This window comes from Poromitra crassiceps, assembly GCF_964638095.1.
Source record: "Poromitra crassiceps genome assembly, chromosome: 23".
Lineage (NCBI taxonomy): Eukaryota > Metazoa > Chordata > Actinopteri > Beryciformes > Melamphaidae > Poromitra > Poromitra crassiceps.
The window spans coordinates 19,532,639-19,553,461 of record NC_139639.1 but is presented as its reverse complement, the minus strand read 5'-3'; the positions used below and the strand labels follow the sequence as shown (position 1 = coordinate 19,553,461).

The 20,823-nt window shown below is 44.7% G+C and overlaps 1 protein-coding gene across 1 annotated transcript in view; it reads right to left on the bottom strand.

Annotated features, from left to right (window-relative positions):
• Nucleotides 1–20,823, bottom strand: part of tesk2 (testis associated actin remodelling kinase 2) — a 48,729-nt gene that overhangs the window by 14,246 nt on the left and 13,660 nt on the right. Inside the window, exons 5-6 of the mRNA XM_083659043.1 lie at nucleotides 17,056–17,104; nucleotides 3,998–4,144 (exon numbers count right to left, since the gene is read on the bottom strand). Coding sequence (XP_083515169.1) covers nucleotides 3,998–4,144; nucleotides 17,056–17,104 — 196 coding nt within the window. The remainder of the gene's footprint in view (nucleotides 1–3,997; nucleotides 4,145–17,055; nucleotides 17,105–20,823) is intronic.

Sequence of the window (20,823 nt, the reverse complement as noted above, 5' to 3'; positions counted from 1 at the left end):
TGAGTACTGCATTTCGCTCATTATGTTTGGCCTGATGAATGACAATAAAGTATCCTTGATCCTTGATCCCTTGCACTACACCCTTCCGGTGAAACTCCTCACTGTCAGGTGAAAAGACTGCACATGTATCGGAGGAAGCATGTGCTCGACTACAACCCTTCCCAGCAATGACCAGGACAGCAGGGGGAATTGGCCAAGTACAATTGGGGAGAAAATGGGAGACAAATCCGAAAAACTTGATAAAAAACAGGAACTATTTGGGCATTGGGTGAAATGACAGACTACATTTCTCTGCACCAACCCTAACCCATAGTAATTTCTTGTACTTTTTGAATTGAATTCTTATAGCCCTTTTTGAGAGATGGATGTGTCAACATGTAGCTCAATCAAAGATGCAATCTCTCAAACAATAGAGTCAGATACAGTCAGTGGGGAAGTGTGTTAGGATATTGCCAAGCCCATGATCCATCATCTGGAACGTGAGTTATAAGCACGGGATCCATTAGCATGGACTTTGCCGTAATTGGAGGAACACTTTAACTACGACTAGGCTACAACCACACCACTACTGTTTACTTGGCTCTTAGTATTTTCACAGACTGCACACAATTATTATTGTTTTGCATGGATTGTGACCTATTGTACGGAATGACAAACAAACAAACAACAACACATTGTTCCCATCTCAGATGTCTTCTTGTAATCTAAGACATGTAGTGAATATAGGATTACAGCGGGCCGTTTTCTGGCCTGTCCCCTGTCACTCCCGGGCCAACATGGCCATGGGTCAACCTGGAAAACTACAAGCTGCTTGGGACAAATTATTCATTCTGACAATCACACAGTGTTCTTTATAAAGAGATCCCATTCCCATCACACTGTGTTCTAATCACACCGTGGCACGACAGACAACTACTGTACACTCTTTGCTTTGCCAAGAGCAAGAGCATGTCAAGAGCAGCTATAAAATAAGCCAAACTCCCAAACTGAGAGACGGTACTTCTTTATTAGATCCCAGGGTGAAAAGTCTTAAAAATGTGGGTTTATGAGTACGGCTAAAGCAGGTCCATATGTCACTCACAGGATAGTCTGCGTAGCGATATCACATTGCTAACTTCTTCTACTCTGTCTTTAAAGGTGCAGTGGGTAGTTTTTGGTGGCATCTAGTGGTGAGGTTGCAGACTGCAACCAACTGTTGCAACCAAACTGAATACAATTATGGCCCATTTCCACCGCTGGTATCAGCGCGGCCCCGCCCAGCTCGTCTCGCTTTTTTGTCTCATTCCACCGATCAAAAACGTGGACAGCCCGGGTTGAGTCGGGGTTGAGTCGTGCTAGTTTTGGTCCCTGCTTTGTTGAGGTTCCAGCGCTGTGAACCCGGTACCATACGGTGACGTGAAAACATTGTAGACGAATGATTGGTCAGGCAGAATCGTGTTTACTCTATCTACTGACTGTCAATGCTGCATACCAGTTTAGTGGGGCTTACCTTCTCTTCTGTTATGTTATTTCCATCAGTCTTTTGTGTTGCTGCCTTCGGCTCTGGTGAAATAAAATCGATCTCCTTACTCAGCTTTAACATGGCGGTGGTTTTCAATTGTTTTGAGAGAGAAAAAGCCCGCTCCTCAGGAAGCCCTTGTAGTTGTGTGCAGCGTCGGCTCCGCTAGGCCGCAGGCGGGGGTTTAGTGAAGCCGCGGTCTTGCCTGGTGAGAGGCGGCCGGGGTAGAGACTTCACTTCTCCCTGTAGCGCAACCCCCGTCCGTCGCGCAGAGCATGCGAGTTTGACTAACAACAAAGTGATATGCATTCTCCTGGCCGATTGTCACATTTACGGCAACCATTTTAGGGCATCCTCGTCCGTCAGAGTATAGGCTATCGTTCCTCAGTCTAAAGCGTTGTCAGTTGTCATGTCTCCTATAGTAAACCATCGAGTGTGCTCTGAAACACCTTCAGTCCTCACACGAAAACGCTGTCATTCCTCCTGCCTCACTTATCACTCAAACTAGCTGTCAGGCATCACTCCTCACGTTTCACACAAAAACGTTGTCGATCCTCCTGCAGACTAGCTGTCAGGCATCACTCCTCACGTCTCACACAAAAACGTTGTAGATCCTCCTGCAGACTAGCTGTCAGGCATCACTCCTCATGTCTCACACAAAAACGTTGTTGATCCTCCTGCAGACTAGCTTTCAGGCATCACTCCTCACGTCTCACACAAAAACGTTGTCGATCCTCCTGCAGACTAGCTGTCAGGCATCACTCAAACTAGCTATCAGGCATCACTCCTCACGTCTCACACAAAAACGTTGTTGATCCTCCTGCAGACTAGCTTTCAGTCATCACTCCTCACGTCTCACACAAAAATGTTGTTGATCCTCCTGCAGACTAGCGGTCAGGCATCACTCAAACTAGCTGTCAGGCATCACTCCTCACGTCTCACACAAAAACGTTGTTGATCCTCCTGCAGACTAGCTGTCAGGCATCACTCAAACTAGCTGTCTAGTTGTTCCCAAGAACAATCTCCTCTATGAGACCAGTCCATTTAGGTGCCACCTGTTTATGCCTGAAGGTGGTCTATCATGACCGAAAGCTTGCAATAAGCATGATTTTTGCACAGATTTGTGTATGCAGATGCTGTTTGTTTTTTTCCACTCATTTTGATACTCTCAAGCTCCAGTACCTCAGCAAAGTCTGATACCAGATGAGTGGTGGTATTTTCACAATATTGGTTGTCCAAAACCATATGACCCAAACAAATGCATTATATTGGCTGCCCTGGCTACGCAAGGAGGAAAATAGGGCGAATAAATGAGAGGTGGAAGATCAGGGATTATTAACACATTGAGTGCCAGCCGTTTTTTCAATCCTGTAGGTAAGTTGTGCCAGGTTTTTTTTTGAGGATTCTGGCTCATTTTACAAGAGCCGAGGATTCTTTTCTGTTAAGACTTCGTGAACACCAATCATCTAAAAATAACTAATATAATGTGTGCTTTCTCTGTCTAAAAGAGTTAGTTTGCAGAGTTAGTAGTTATGTAGATATTAGCCGTTGAGTACAGCATGGTTTTAGCGTCTGAGACAGGAAGCTGAGATAATCGCAGTTTTGTGAAATTCAATCAAACAGCAGAACAGTCACCTGCCTGTGATTATGGGTGCCCTTGGGCAAGTCTGTATACTGTATTGTGTGTGTGTGTGTGTGTGTGTGTGTGTGTGTGTGTGTGTGTGTGTGTGTGTGTGTGTGTGTTCGCGCGTTGCTCCGCGGCTCTGAGAGGAAGAGATCTCTGTCCGTTCTTTGCCCCCACAGCGTGTCTGTCTCCCACTCTGTGTGCTCTCTCTCTCTCTCTCTCTCTCTCTCTCTCTCTCTCTCCTCTCTCTCTCTCTCTCCTCTCTCTCTCTCTCGGGACTAGAGAGAGAGAGAGAGAGAGAGAGAGAGTGTGTGTGTGTCTCCAAACTCCTCCCTCCGTCTGTGCTGCGGAGGGGGTGGAGGCTCCGCGGCCGCTTTCGGGCAGTCTGGACTGTAAAAAAACTGGCTCGTTCGTGTCGGCTGAGAGCTTTGAAGAAGCTTTTGCGATTCTGGTCTTATTTATGCGCAAAGGTACTCGAGTGTGTGTGTGTGCGCGCGCGCGTGTGTGTGTGTGTGTGTGTGAAATCGAAAGAGTTTTCGCCCAGCTATTTCCTTGTAATTAGACTGGCTTTCTGCAGCGGACCCGCCGTGGCTGTGGCTTTCTCTCTGTCTTGGGAGAGAACTGTCGCCACTTAGTGGTCGGTAAAATAGATTATACACATTCTCTTCCTCCAATATTGATATAGAAGACGTAAAAGGGGTTGATTGATGTCCCACCGTCAAAAAAAATAAATGTTTATGTAAGACGAGATATCTCGTCTTTGGCACTCAACGGTCGGATTATGTAAGACGAGATATCTCGTCCATGGCACTCAAGGTGTTAATAATAATAATAATAATAATAATAATAATGATAATAATAACAACAACAACAACCTTGGAGGTGAGGTCCCGGTGGAAGATGCCTTTAGAGTGCAAGTAGGCCAGTCCGCTGGCGATCTCACAGGCCAGTTTCACCCTGGTGGGCCAGCTGAGGTGTTTGTTGCTGTCCAGAAGCTGCTCCAGGTTACCACCGTTGATGTACTGGAGGCAGAGAGAGGGACACACACACAAATAAATAAATAGGTAAATATATTAACAAAGAATGAACACACAAACACAGGGATTATTTGATACATTTAAATTAAGAAACAAGGCTCAGCAACAATGTGAAGTTGAGGATATATAAAAAGTTGACAATATGACTAACAAATGTATCTTAATCTATAAATAGAATGAAAAAAGACTGGCAATTGTACTCTATATATTCTACACATTTTGAATACGTGATTCATCAAGCAATGAATGAAGAATTATTCATACTAAATACTCATTGGCATTGGCATTGTAATGCCCTGAATAGCCAAATCCTATGTGGTTCCTCCGGGGCTGGTGTTCAGCTTGCCAGTATCAAAACAGTTTTTAGGTAACCACCACAGTAACCAATTTGACAGTCAGATGTGTCAAATCAGTTACCATGACAACTCTATAATCATAGCAGCATCACCCTCAGAAATTCATCATCGACTGACTTACTGGCCAACTGGTGTAGTCAGTGACTGTCTGACTCACTATCTGCTGGCTAAAAATACACTAACGCATCGGACAAAACCTGAATGGCTACTGAAGTGAACAGACCAGATACAATGACTGACTGACGACATGAGAAAAACCAATTGCCTGTCCTGCTGGCTCACAGACTGGACTGAATGATGGCCGGGCTGGTTATTCAGCTTATAGATCGACTGGCTGGCTAGCTGGTGCTTTGGCCAACCAGAACACTGGCGGGCTAAAGATTTGACTGCCTGCCTGCCTGTCTGATTGGCTGATAGAAAGGCTAGTTTAAGTCCATGGATCTTGGCCATCATGTAGGCTGGACAGTTGAGAGCCAAGAGGGGGGAATGGGCTCAGTGGATTTAAAAGTAGCCAGAGCTCTTCAGCCAGTCCGTCAGCTTTGACCAACAAGAGCGTGACTGACCCTGCTGCTTGCATGCAAACACATAGACACACTAATCCCATGTCACATATCAGGAGCGTGACAGTGGTGAGCAGAGAGAGATGAGCTGTGATGATGAGGTGTTCTGCTTTAGCTGTGCTGATTGGTATGCGAGTGACAGCCGTACAACGGCAGTCATATAGAATTAGGACATGGGGGAAGGAGGAGGGGGGGGGGTCCCTACTGCCCTGATTGACACTGTTTTTTTTTATAAGCTGGGTCTCTACACAGGAGTTCGACAATCAGATTAATGACAATGTCTTGCATCAGGATGCACAACGAATGTAAAACTGCATTTGAATTGGTCCTTAAAAATAGTCCAGAGAATTGTGATATCCGTTCGTAGGGCTTCTGTATATTCTATTGGCTGACTGAGCTACCTTTATTTCCCCTCAAATGTTTCTTTTTTAAACGTGTCATATTCCAGCTGGCTACAGGTTCACACAGCCCGAGTCGCAACATCTCTCCAGATCACAGGAGCCATACGTGTTAGAAGGGGTTCAGCAGCCTCCTGAAATGTTTTCTACTAAAACCGTGAACAGTCTGCTACTGTGTAGAACAGACACACAGCGCTCCACACACAGCAAGTCATTCACCCAAGTGTAATGGAATGATTTTTCATTCAGCATGAAATGCCAATGGTATCTGAAAGACAGAATCCCTCTATTCACCTTATTCACCACGCCCACTTTTTCTCTCTTCCGCGTTTGACGCAACGTATTTGTTCTTCCGGTTCAGCGATAGTTGGCGGCCATTTTCAAAATAAAACATCAGTATGAATGACGTTTGGCAACATTCAGAATTAAGCTACACTGCGGCCAACTTCAGTTACATGTTCATAACGTTACTGCTGCGAGGAGCCGATGGCTGTACCCGGTCGGCATTTAACGTTAGTTACAAAAGAACGTCGACAGTGTTTTCTCACTGCCAGTAGTAGGGTTTGACAGATAGCTAGTCCGACCGGTGTCAGCACAGCCAGCGCTCCCGGTCATCGCTGCTCGTTAAAGATTTCCAATAGGCGTTATTCTGATAAACTGGTCACATATATGTTACGTTCTCACCCGACAAATATTAAAACTTTAAAACAGTTTGGGGTTTTTTAGCTTGAAAACGGCTTTTTGGCAAGTCTAAATGACTGCGGTAGGCGTACTCTACTTCCGTGTTTAAAACCGGAAAGATGATTATGAAATGACGTCATGCAGAAGCGTCCTTGTATGGGCAAAGAATAAGGTGAATAATAGACCCTTCTCACGGGGGCCATTTTGTGTCGAAAAGGCAGGGTAAACACAGGTGCAAGCAAAACACTAATGAGTGTTTCAAACTTCCATGATTGGAATTTGGAAACCCTCATTAGTGTGTTGCTTGCACCTGTGTTTATTCTGCCTTTTCGACATAAAATGGCCCCCGTGAAAAGGGTCTATTGGGATTTCGTCTCAAGTAGTAGAGGTCTTCAGTATCACGGTCTCACATATGATCTGTGCTCCGACATTATTTTAGCAATTTAGCCTACTACAGCCTTTTCTTCAACCATTTCAACATGGAACTTGCATAAGAATTCATTATTTTGATCGTACCCACATTAATGACAACATACTAATTTTCATTGAAGATCAAAGTGTTCTACCCAATAGGAACGTGCATCCACTGTGCACAGGGCATCTAAAACTTATAGTATTACTACTGTTAAATGGGGACAATAAACAGAACGCTTGGGGATCAATTTTAGCTCCTGATTCATAGTTATGAAACCAGGGGTCTGTTATTGTTATCTATTATTGTTTCTGAATGGTGAAATAGTCTAAGGGGAAAAATATGCAGAAGTGTGTGTGCCTATGCATATGCGTACAAAAGTAGAATGGCTCCCAACTAAGGTTGAGATCCCTGCAGTCTTATACCCTCAAATGTTTTCTCTCTCTCGCACACGCGCACACACACACAATCACAATCCTAGATGCCATAAAGGATTATACTGTTTTTTGTCCAGCAAATTCCTCTGTAGTGCAGCCCAACAGTTCAACATGTGTTGTCTGCCTGCCTGCCTGCCTGGCTGGGGTCTGGGGGACAGGGATGCACCAGGGGAAACCTCCACTGGAGACAATTGGAACTCGGAATAATCCAACTTCCTGTCCCGGTCCTGCAGTATTAGCCAACAGTAGAGGATGCCCATCATACATCTATCCTGTATCTGTCCTCCATTGGTAATGCAGAGTGACATGTTTCACTACTGAGTACCACAGTATGCATCAACAAAGGTATGCATGGAAATAAATGAAGGGATGACTGCTGAGTCACTAAAATAAAAGTCTGTTGGGTACCATACGTGAGAATATGAGACTTAAGACCAGAGTTAAGCATCTTGATCCTTCCTGCTTTCTCTGTCCAACTCATTTACTGACTGACACAGTAACCTACATTCATCTACAGCCTTGACATCAAACCTACTTACAAAGAGATGGCGATTAGCCTAACCAAGCACTATGGATGTCACAATACTATAATTTCTACTTCGACACCGATACCCAGGAAAATATCGAAGACTACGGCCATGATCACAGAGGATGCTTTTGTCTCTTGCTCAAACGTAAATGTTTATGAGCGTTGCTAGCATTAGAGAGAGAGAGAGAGCAACAAGTCAAAAGGGCACAAGGAGCATGACATCATTCTTGTTGCTATGCAACACAAAGTTTGACAACAACTTGCCAACTATCTAATGAGCATTAGTCCTGAAGTAACAATGGGGAAGTTGGAAATAAAAATAGATAAGTGAAAGTGACTGTCACGTGACGCCTCCAGGCCCAAGCAAAACAAATCAGCAGCTTCAAACAGTAATCCTGCCATGGGTCATGAGGGCTTAACCCATTGATACCTGATGCAGCATTTGTGTGTATATCCCTCATTTGTGTGCGTATCCCTTTAAGACCGCGAACCGCGTTAACGCGGTTCGCGGTCTTAAAGGGATACACACACAAATGCTGCATCAGGTATCAATGGGTTAAAGCAAAGTAACATTGTGAGACTGAAATGTTCCTGACTGGTAGTCGGCACACTCCACCATCACACCATTTACACTTTTCTTACAACGTCCTCCTAACCCGTGCCCACCGATTAGTAAGCCATGATTCACATAGATTTGTAATATCTACATTGATAACATCAAAGAGGGACTTTTAGGCCAGAACCATTACACACAGCTTGGCATACATAGCCATTAGGCACCTGAACCACATGTGAACCAGAACCATTGATTGATCACATCAGTAGGTCTAATTTATGATCCGATGTGTGTTTTGGCGACAATATGAAACCTATTTAGGCTGCGATAACTCATGCATGTTAATTAAATTGTACGTGGAAATAAATTCTGTGGGCTGCTGCGGTGTCCCTGTTTGATATTATCAATCCGTGTGCGCGGCCTACTAATCCACGGGCATGGTTTAGGACTCCGCGTGCACAGAGTGCTCATTCGAGGGCACGGTACAATTCCTTGGCTTGCACACGGAGCCATGCACGGTTTACCAATCGGTGCCCGAATGGATTTGAACAATTCTTTTTCAATTCGGTTTCTTCTTACCAGGTGACCCTGTAGAGAACAGCGAAAGCAATGCCATTTTTATGCTGAATGACGATTGTAAATTGTGAAAGGCAGATCACGTTCCGGTCTGTCATTGCTGCTGGAGCGGCAGTTGTAACTGTCGCTCCCGGTGTGGTCAGATATGGGAGTGCGCGCATAGCTGCGTTGTGTCTGGGATTTACCTCATGTGGAAAGAGCACTTTCTTTAAGCCCTGCTTACCATTAGCCCAGATTACCATTGCAGTAATGGCCTTCCGATAAAGTGTGTTAGATAGTTTAGCAGAGACAGAACAGGGCTCAATGGACTCGATCAGTAGATAAAGTGTGTTAGATAGTTTAGCAGAGACAGAACAGGGCTCAATGGACTCGATCAGTAGCCAAGACCAAGGAGGTTTACTACACCAGAGATCACGGAGAGAAACTACCCATCCACATGTTGATCCAGCATGGCAAGTGGTTGCTCTCTAGCAGCCACTGTGGCAGGCAACATACATAGGGTATGTCAGCAGCAGACCATCAGTGTGTGTGAGGACACCACAGATACAGGCTGCTGTACGGTACTGTGTGTGAGGACACCACAGATACAGGCTGCTGTAAGGTACTGTGTGTGAGGACACCACAGATACAGGCTGCTGTAAGGTACTGTGTGTGAGGACACCACAGATACAGGCTGCTGTAAGGTACTGTGTGTGAGGACACCACAGATACAGGCTGCTGTAAGGTAATGTGTGTGAGGACACCACAGATACAGGCTGCTGTAAGTTACTGTGTGTGAGGACACCACAGATACAGGCTGCTGTACGGTACTGTGTGTGAGGACACCACAGATACAGGCTGCTGTACGGTACTGTGTGTGAGGACACCACAGATACAGGCTGCTGTACAGTACTGTGTGTGAGGACACCACAGATACAGGCTGCTGTACGGTACTGTGTGTGAGGACACCACAGATACAGGCTGCTGTAAGGTACTGTGTGTGAGGACACCACAGATACAGGCTGCTGTACAGTACTGTGTGTGAGGACACCACAGATACAGGCTGCTGTAAGGTACTGTGTGCGAGGACACCACAGATACAGGCTGCTGTAAGGTACTGTGTGTGAGGACACCACAGATACAGGCTGCTGTAAGGTACTGTGTGTGAGGACACCACAGATACAGGCTGCTGTACGGTACTGTGTGTGTGTGAGGACACCACAGATACAGGCTGCTGTAAGGTACTGTGTGTGAGGACACCACAGATACAGGCTGCTGTACGGTACTGTGTGTGAGGACACCACAGATACAGGCTGCTGTAAGGTACTGTGTGTGAGGACACCACAGATACAGGCTGCTGTAAGGTACTGTGTGTGAGGACACCACAGATACAGGCTGCTGTACGGTACTGTGTGTGAGGACACCACAGATACAGGCTGCTGTAAGGTACTGTGTGTGAGGACACCACAGATACAGGCTGCTGTAAGGTACTGTGTGTGAGGACACCACAGATACAGGCTGCTGTACGGTACTGTGTGTGAGGACACCACAGATACAGGCTGCTGTAAGGTACTGTGTGTGAGGACACCACAGATACAGGCTGCTGTACGGTACTGTGTGTGAGGACACCACAGATACAGGCTGCTGTAAGGTACTGTGTGTGAGGACACCACAGATACAGGCTGCTGTACGGTACTGTGTGTGAGGACACCACAGATACAGGCTGCTGTAAGGTACTGTGTGTGAGGACACCACAGATACAGGCTGCTGTAAGGTACTGTGCATTTAGTGACTCTAGGAAAAAGGGGAGCGCTGGGGTCAAAAAAGGGAGCATTGACAGGTCTGGGCAGGTACTCCACTTTTGCTCTGCCAAAAGCAAACCAACATTCCGCTCACATTTTTCAATATTGATTAAACTCCCAGGGAGCTCTAAGTTTTATTTATGTGTCTATGTATGGACAATCCATGGACACATGTCAAATTCACAACATATTTGTACATTTTCCTTGCCTAAGTCTGCTCCAAAGCAGCATTTTATTTTGCATGGGGCACATGAACGAGCTCAAATAGCCGTAGCTTTGCCTCTGATGTTTGTTTTCTCTTACAGGGACTTCAAATGCCCATGAAACCTGGCGATGTTCCTGAGATCAACCTACATCTGTTCTAGTGTTTCTCTCACTTTGATTCAGAGACCAGTGCCATTCTGTGGAATTTTGCTGAGGAGTCCTTGGACAAGTTAGGTGGCACTGACATGGGTTGTTTTCTATTTTTATAGCAGCTGGAAAATATACGGGTTCCACCTTCAACATAAGCAGCTGCTGCATGGCCTTTCCTCACTGGTACCCGAGATCAAACTTTCATCAGCTCTTAAGTTAACCTACTATATTCTATATTCACACTCTAAGCTGGATGTTTTAGACTACGGTAGCTAAAAACCAAGGTTGTTGCACGGGTTCTGAATCCAATTTGCTCACCCAGTATTCATTTGTCTGTGAAAGAGAGTTATGTTACCCTCAGCATCCTGATGGAAAACACAATAATGTCATGTTGCAACTAATGCTGCAAGGCAACAAAACAGTTCAAATACAATCCATATCCCTCAATGTGGCAACTCAGAATCCATATCCCTCAATGTGGCAACTCAGAATCCATATCCCTCAATGTTGCAACTCAGAATCCATATCCCTCAATGTTGCAACTCAGATTCCATATCCCTCAATGTGGCAACTCAGATTCCATATCCCTCAATGTTGCAACTCAGATTCCATATCCCTCAATGTCGCAACTCAGAATCTATATCCCTCAATGTTGCAACTCAGAATCCATATCCCTCAATGTTGCAACTCAGAATCCATATCCCTCAATGTCGCAACTCAGAATCTATATCCCTCAATGTTGCAACTCAGAATCCATATCCCTCAATGTTGCAACTCAGAATCCATATCCCTCAATGTCGCAACTCAGAATCTATATCCCTCAATGTTGCAACTCAGAATCTATATCCCTCAATGTTGCAACTCAGAATCCATATCCCTCAATGTCGCAACTCAGAATCTATATCCCTCAATGTTGCAACTCAGAATCCATATCCCTCAATGTCGCAACTCAGAATCTATATCCCTCAATGTTGCAACTCAGAATCCATATCCCTCAATGTCGCAACTCAGAATCTATATCCCTCAATGTTGCAACTCAGAATCTATATCCCTCAATGTTGCAACTCAGAATCCATATCCCTCAATGTCGCAACTCAGAATCTATATCCCTCAATGTTGCAACTCAGAATCCATATCCCTCAATGTCGCAACTCAGAATCTATATCCCTCAATGTTGCAACTCAGAATCCATATCCCTCAATGTCGCAACTCAGAATCTATATCCCTCAATGTTGCAACTCAGAATCCATATCCCTCAATGTTGCAACTCAGAATCCATATCCCTCAATGTTGCAACTCAGAATCCATATCCCTCAATGTTGCAACTCAGAATCCATATCCCTCAATGTTGCAACTCAGAATTAGGGTTGGCACGATGGATGATGGCATCGACCATCGTGATTGGCCGACCCCCCATCGACCTCTGAGCCGTCTACATCGGATCATCGTGATTAATTATCTGTTCGAAATAAATTTGTGACGTTTTAATAATAAAAAATACCAAGTCCACTCACCGTGACGCGTGGGGGACGCGCCAGCGGCATTAAACGAGCGCGCCCAGTTCAGACTCAGAGAAGCCTCCCCTCCCCCTCCTCCGCTTTAGTGCTTCTCTGCACTGGGAGCGCTTGTTTAATGTCGCCTGGGCATCCCCCGCGCATGAGAAGTCAGTTATTTTGTTGCGAAAACTTTTAAGACAAAGAAGAAACTTCACGTTCTTTCCTGTTTTCAACCCAAAGTGAGTACAAGTCACCAACTGTGAATTTAACTCGCCTGTTTCCAAAGTGAAAGTTGAAGTCGCTCACAGCAGCAGCCTCAATGCTAGACGCATCAGTCTGAATGACAAAACGTTAACGTTACAGGTCCTCACCAACAACGTGTGTGTGTTGAATTTAACAAGCTGGCAGTAAACTGACTGAATTACTGGCTGATATAACGTTAGATTCGCGTGGGCTTTTGAACCTAATGAGAGCGATTTGACGAGAGGAGAGTTGAGAGAGAAACACAGCTGCTGCTGCTGAGGCTACAATCTAACGTTATATCAGCCAGTAATTCAGTCAGTTTACTGCCAGCTAGTTAAATTCAACACACACACGTTGTTGGTGAGGACCTGTAACGTTAACGTTTTGTTATTTGCGCCGTTCAAATTGTTGGTAGTGAGAGCCACTGCTTCATTCAGTCACCTGGTTCTGTGCTGTTAGCACAGAGGCTTTAGTAGCCTATCGAAGCCCGCTGGTCTCCGTGAAGAGCTCAGCTGTCCAGTTGTAATGAACGCATTGCAATGAATGGCATTACCGCACCGCAGCGACTTAATAAATTATTAATTATTCCCCCCACCCCCGCCAATGACGATGCCATCGTGGATCACGATGGTTCACTGTGGAATAATCACGATGGATAATTTCCTGACATCGCACAACCCTACTCAGAATCCATATCCCTCAATGTCGCAACTCAGAATCCATATCCCTCAATGTTGCAACTCACCATATCCCTCAATGTTGCAACTCAGAATCCATATCCCTCAATGTTGCAACTCAGAATCCATATCCCTCAATGTTGCAACTCACCATATCCCTCAATGTTGCAACTCAGAATCCATATCCCTCAATGTTGCAACTCAGAATCCATATCCCTCAATGTTGCAACTCAGAATCCATATCCCTCAATGTCCCTCAGACAGTAAACTCCAGTCCTAGATAGAATTCAACTAGCAAGTGTCCAGGGGGAGAAAACCTTATTAATCACATTGTTTTGCTCTGCTTAGTACTTTGGAGTTTTGTGTGTGTGTGTGTGTGTGTGTGTGTGTGTGTGTGTGTGTGTGTGTGTGTGTGTGTGTGTGTGTGTGTGTGTGTGTGCACGCGTGCATGCATGTATGTCAGAAAATTGAAGGTATAAGGCTGCAGGGAGCATAACCCTAGTGGGGAGCCAGTTAACGTTTGCACACACACACATAGGCAGACACAGTTGTGCATTTTTCCACTTCCACTCTTTAGAGTGGAGGTAGCTTGGGGCCAGGCAGCAACTTGACTCTCCATTTCCTCTGAACACGGCCTCATAGCGGGGGTCAAGTAACAAAACAGCATGGCTCCCGCTACCGGGGTCAGAGCGCATGGTCCTGTCATGACAGAACAGGATCTGTTTATGCTGCAGGAAGAAAACAAGACCTACCGCAGTGTGGTGTGTTGTGTGTGTGTTTATGTGTGTAAGTATGTCTTACAATGTGTGGTGTGTTGTGTGTGTGTGTGTGTGTGTGTGTGTTTATGTGTGTTTATGTGTGTGTAAGTATGTCTTACAATGTGTGTGTGTGTGTGTGTGTGTGTGTGTGTGTGTGTGTGTGTGTGTGTGTGTGTGTGTGTGTGTGTGTGTGTGTGTTTATGTGTGTAAGTATGTCTTACAATGTGTGGATTCACTTCTAGACAACAGAACAAAGTAAGTAAGGCTGCCTTTACATGGCAGGTCTTGATGCCTAGTTGAGATTTTTTGTTGTTGCCTAGATCTAGATTTTTGTAACCACCTGTACATCTACTTTTAAAAGTGACCCAGATTCGGGGTGTCCTGGTGGCTCACCTGGTAGAGCGCGCCGCGTACCACAAAGGACTAGTCCCTTGCGTGGCCGACCAGGGTTCGATTCCAACCCGTGGTCCTTTGCCGCATGTCATCCTCTCTCCCCACCTTTCCTGTCTGCCTACTGTCCTATGAATTAAAGGCAAAAATGTGCCAAAGAAAAGTGACCCATATTCAATACCTTATACTTGCTTAAAAATTGAAACGACCCACATGTGCATACAAGGGTTTTCTATGTATCCCCAGCTAGCTATTATTAGCTTGTTAAAACCAAAACTGTTGAAACCAAAGCTGTAGCCTATTCAGGTAGCTGCTATTAGCTTGTTAAAGCTGAGGGGGAAGTTTTGGTTGGTTGCATTGAGGCCACTGTCGAAGAACCAAAAACTGCAATTCCTCAAACGTCCACTTGAGGCTGGCTCCAAAAGAGAGTCATTCCCCATTCACCCCAAATAAACATGTTTACAGCCGGGTACAAAAAAAGGTTTTGGTCTCTATAAATAATTTCACCTTTCATGACAACTGTACGGGGAGTGAATTTGATATAACTGCCTGGTTTAGAGTCAAATAGATGATTTAAAAAACTCCCTGTTTACACGTTCATAATATATATCAGATCTGTGCCATGTGTGAGCAAAGAAATCGGTATTGGGTCACTTGTACCAGGCAGTCTAAATGCGCCCCCTTACTGTCTTGCAATGTGTTCACTATGCAACTGCAGAATTAAGTGTTTGTGTATGGGTCTGTATGTGTGAAGGCTACAAAGTGTCCATTCACTACGCAATAGTATAATGAAGTATGTGTGTGTCTGTCTGGAAGTGTCTCGGACACTTTCTTCAACATGGGCTGAATTGCATGTTTAGGTGTGTTTGTCTGCTTGTACTGTACATGCTTACAGACTGCAGGCCTACGCACAAAGTGTTTGTGTCTTTGAAAGCCAATAGGGAGAGCACTCTGAATGGTTGCTTCAAATGTTTAAGTGTGTGTGCGTGTTTGTGTGTGTGTGTGCATCTGTCATGTGTGTGTGTGTGTGTGTGTGTGTGCATCTGTCATGTGTGTGTATGTGTGTGTGTGTGTGTGTGTGTGTGTGTGAGAGTGTGAGAGTACAGTGAGCTCAACACTGCCAGCCTGTGGCTTGGCCTTTGGACCTCAAACCAAGACAGTGGTGTCATTATCTTTGAATGAAATAGAATTTGGACACCAGGCAGCAGAGGAGCAGAGCAGGAAATTCCTCTCTAGCTGATTTTAGGACAACTCTGATTCGCTTCTCCCAAAAATGTATTTGTCTTTCCGATGTTCTGAAAATTGAATGACACCCAGCTACTGGTTGTAAACCCACAGCAGGTTTGAAATGTATCTGTAAAGACTTTATAGTGTGTAACATGCAGTGTTTGAAATGTATCTGTAAAGACTTTATAGTGTGTAACATGCAGTGTTTGAAATGTATCTGTAAAGACTTTATAGTGTGTAACATGCATCATTGGTATTGCTTGAGATCTCCTGCTGTTACTATCCCTAGTTATTATCCTCTATATACCTTAAGGTATATAGAGAAGTTACAGTTGTCCAGCTGGGCTGGCCCACCCCCCTCCTCCTGCTACTGTATGTGTATGGCTATACAGTATGTACAGTACATGTACCCTATGAGTATGTCTGTTATGTGACTATTATCATATGGGTATGTTTGAGTATGTCTCCTGGTGACCTTGTGATGAAATGCCTTGTGCTGCAAACCAATCGCCCCACAGGATCTCTCTCTCTCTCTCTATCTCTCTCTCTGTTATAGCAAAGATCTATACAAAATCTCAAAGCAAAATCCACACAAAAGCAGAACTTGCTTTTCTGCACGTGAAGAACGTGCTATTCTGGTGGACAGCTATAGCAAGGTTTATGTTGAATGTCTTGTGTGCAAATAAACTAAACAGAACCAGCACATATTCATGTCCATAAGTCTAGATGAAGCTGCCCACGATGGCAGGAACACCATGTGAAGACGGTTTTAGGTTGGATTTCCCCTTTATACAGTTTCTCATCTCTCTTCCCTCTGTGGTGCTTTTAATCAAGAGAATGAGGCCTGATCATCTGTACTACTAGCCTTTTTATTAACAAGTTCTGCAGCTTAGTATACGGACTGCTCATCAGCCATGTTGCCTGACTAGTACTAATTAATAATAATCACTAGCACAAGGTTAACTGCATCTCAATCTTGATCTCTCTCTCTCTCACACACACACACACACACACACACACGCACACACACACACACACACACATGCACGCACGCACGCAGGTTAAATATAGGTTATGTGCGGCCTGGAAACATTGCTCACTGTAACCCTAATTGCGTCTGACTTAACATTTAACATCTCTGTACAATTTTATTAGCTAGCTGTATCAAATTCTCTCCTCCACCACACACACACTTACACAGCCTAAGTGTTATGTGTCCTTAGAGAACATAAAGTTCTTTTGGCTTTCCACAATTACAGGCTGCTGTGTTACCGTGTTGTGTTCAGGAGTGACGTGATGTTCACCTGACGAACACTGGGGAACATACTAGGAACACACACACAGGGGGTGTATGAGGGTCTACCTTTCATTACTAAAGCCACGTTGATCTCACAACATATCATTGATTTATACAGAAGCTTTCATTTCAGATGGTGTGTGTGTGTGCGCGTGTGTGTCCTCCTACCTCCGTCAGCGCATGAAGCTGGCCCTCTTGAACACACACTCCCATGAACCTACAAACCAACAAGAGACATGCAAAGTTGAGTTGTTGTATCTCAATTAGCCTGGTTAAAAAAAACAACATCCTGATCACATGACCTCAGGGGTATCCCAAATTTAGCCTGGTAAAAAAAAATCCTGATAATGTGACCTCACATCCTGTTTCGCTCTACATATCAGTCTGGAGGAGTTCCAGCTGATTTCAGTGGGCGGGAGTACTTGCCTCGACAGACAACTCCTTCAGCCAATCAACGTCGGCAAATCCAATCCAACTCCAGTCTGAACAACGGCGAGGATGTATTTTCCTCTGAGAAACTCCGCTGGTGCATATACTCTTGTTCTGGTTTAATTGTTATTGAGTCTATTTCTGTAATAACTGCACTTACGGCTGTGTTTACTCTAGTAATGTTAACATTACCACGCTTCAGGAGACGCCATTAACGTTTTGCCCTGATTGGCCCGATGACATCATCAACTATGACGCAGTCCCGGATTGGTCCGGTGAAATTGTAATGTCAGGAAATCAATGTGGGCGGCTGGAAGTCCAGACTGATACATCATCATCATCAGTTTAAAGTCCCCTTTCCAGGTGCCGCTGGGTTACGCTGCATCCTCGCTATGGCTTTCCTCCACCGGGGATGGCGCCATCTCCTGGTCCATGCTGAGCGCTCTCGTGTCAGATACATAGAGCAAAACATAATGTGTGAGGTCACATTATCATGATGTTTTTTTTACCAGGCTACTATCTCATAACTCTCTCAGTCAAGGATGGTTTGTGAGTTTTTACTAGGACTGAATTAACAACACCTTTCAAACCATATCAAAAAGGTATCGTAGACTTAAGGTCCTTACACATCGGGAGCGTTTCTTTCGTGCGATTAATTCGCACATCAACAATATTTTCAGAACCTATATCAGTTAATGCAACCATGCATAGCAACGGCGAAGTTTCGCTGAGCGTTATTGCGGTGTTTATTTTTTCGAACCACGGTTGATTTTTCAGAAATTCGCTTCCGACGTGTACACATCTGTGGCTGTGATTGACAGGTGGGCCAAAACTCGCATCGCAATTTCGTGCCGTATATTCGCATCGCTCTTGATGTGTAAGGACCTTTAAGAGTAAACTTAAAATTATGCACAGTGTGTTACTGCTATATCTGTCAAAAGCATTACAACAGGATACTTTATCCATGTTTTCAGAGGCGTATCCATTTTCATACTAATGGTAGTGAAGTTCCATATTAGAGCATTACCACAGGGGGTTTTATGATATTTGCATTGTCATCACAATCTAAAAAGAAGGAGGGGGGGGGAGCTGAGTAAAAAAGAAAAGACAAATGCTGCACAGCCATTCCAGATTATTAAATGATTTCTTAAAATCAGTTTATCTTCCTACCGGCTTGGGTTACATTAAACACAAACTTTTGGTGGAGGTCAAAATAGCCAAACTAGGAATGATTTATCTACAATGCACAACCCGTCACAATACAGCGCAGGTCTGGGCTTTTTCTGTCACGAATAAACAAATGATTTGGGGAAGAATAGTTAGGACAAAGTGAAATATTCCCTACTCGTGTGGGCATGACCAGACAGGCGATCCCAGCAAGACCCCTCATTTAGCAGGCGGGGAATAACAGCTCAGGTGCTTTACCTGCATTCCTTCCATTTCTCTCCTCTCTCTGCCCCTCCCCCTGTCCTCTACCTACCTGTCTGTCTGTCTGTCTGTCTGTCTGTCTGTCCCTCCAAACACTGATCTTCCTCAGTCCCCTCCCCCTGTCCTCTGTCTGTCTGTCTGTCCCTCTCTCCAAACACTGATCTTCCTCAGTGCTCTTTCAATTGTTCTGTGTGTTCTGTCCATCGCTCGGGGGCACTGTATAGCAACACTGTCTGTTGTCTTGAAATTATCAGGAACTGAGAAACGCAGCCTTGTTTTCAACTTGATGACAATGCTTTTTGTTTTAGTTTAGTTAATGGATTTCGAAAGGGCTGCATAATGCCACGTGGTCGGAGGATATCCTCTTCTACCCGCAGAGGACCATGCAATCATTCAACTTAAGTGAAAACATAAAAACTAATAATAATAATAATTTTAAAAAAGAATTACGGGGTTTGCCCACCGCAACAGCAGTGTGTGTGTGTGTGTTTCTACAGAACATGATTTGAGCTAGCTTTGTTCACAACCAGCGTTAAAGCCCACAAGGCTCTGGAACCAATGAAAAGGTCAACTTTGTGGGTCCTCGTTGGATTTTAACTAACAATGAGCCCCTCAGTGTCTGCTTGTTAAGACACACAAACACAGAGACACACACACAGACATACACACAATATCCACTGGGCATGGCCAACAAAGATAGCATTGTAAAAGATACTGTGCATGTGTTTGCAACTGCAAGCACACGGGCACTGACATACACATTCATATGTGCATGCTCACATACACTACACACGCACATGCATGCGCGCACGTGTGCACACACACACACACACACACGCGCGCGCGCGCATGCACGAACACACACACACACACACACACACACACACGCATGAACACAACACACACACCTCCCACCCATAAGCCTAGAACAGAACATGAACTTGACATGACTTGATAATTGCAAAACTGTGCCATTCTGGGGCATCATAGATAATGTATTTAAAAGTAGATTGGTTTGGATTCTCATTTATGCTATGGTGTAAGGCGTAGTTTTTTCTTTCTACTTTTCCTTTCTCTGTCCAAGGCTAGTAAAATGAGGGGAAAGACTGTCATTGCCTTCACACCTGACTAATAAAGCAAACAGACGTTTTAAGAAGAGAGTAGGAGGAGATACCCGAGTAGTCCTTCCCTCCCTGCGGGTGTGCATGTTGCTGCTGCTTCAGGGCATGTTCATACTTATATGCATTTTGAAGGGGGGGGGGGGGGGGGGGGGGGGGACACTGCCTAGACTGCATTTAATGCCTAGAATAGAAAATGCACGTGCAATAGCAAATTGCAGGTGACATAAGGCGGCGCAGTGTTATTGGTTTATATAATAGACAGCACTGTAGTTTGGACTTTTGGAGTAGTTTGGTTGACCAAAACGACAACTGCCTGTGCTGGCTTTGGTGACTGTGGAAGAGGACTCAGGCCATGTCCACACGGAGACGAATTAGGTGTATCCGCTAAAGTCTTTTCTCGTATGGACGTTTTGTCCAGATGGAACCAGCGTTCTGGGAGTATACGTTCTGGGAGAATATGCTAATTTTTTAAACCGGGAGTGAACAAATATGAAGACGTCACCCTTGCATTTCCATGTTTACAACCCATACGCATCTTTCCTGAACCGATGACGACATAGCCCCACCTCTCTCTGCCAGCAACGCTAGCTACTGAGCCTCAGGGCTCCACAGCTGACTCTTCCCATCCACCCCTCCCTTCCCTTCATCGGATATTTCCCAGAAAGCTTAGCGGCGACTAAGTTTTTACAAGGACACAAACAAAATCAGGCTAAACGTGTTAGATAGAAATAATATTTATTTTTAATACAACATGCAATTCTGGAATATTTGAATATTGGACAAACTGAAATGAAATGTAAACCCTGGGTGTAACACACATACTCGGGATGCTCTATATATAGCCCTCGCAAATACAACGTGAATAGTGAAGTGAGAGGTTTGACGACCACACGGTTGCACTGTGATGTCCACTCGTGTCCACTCCAACAAGACTTTAGCTTACTTGATGCCACTTTTT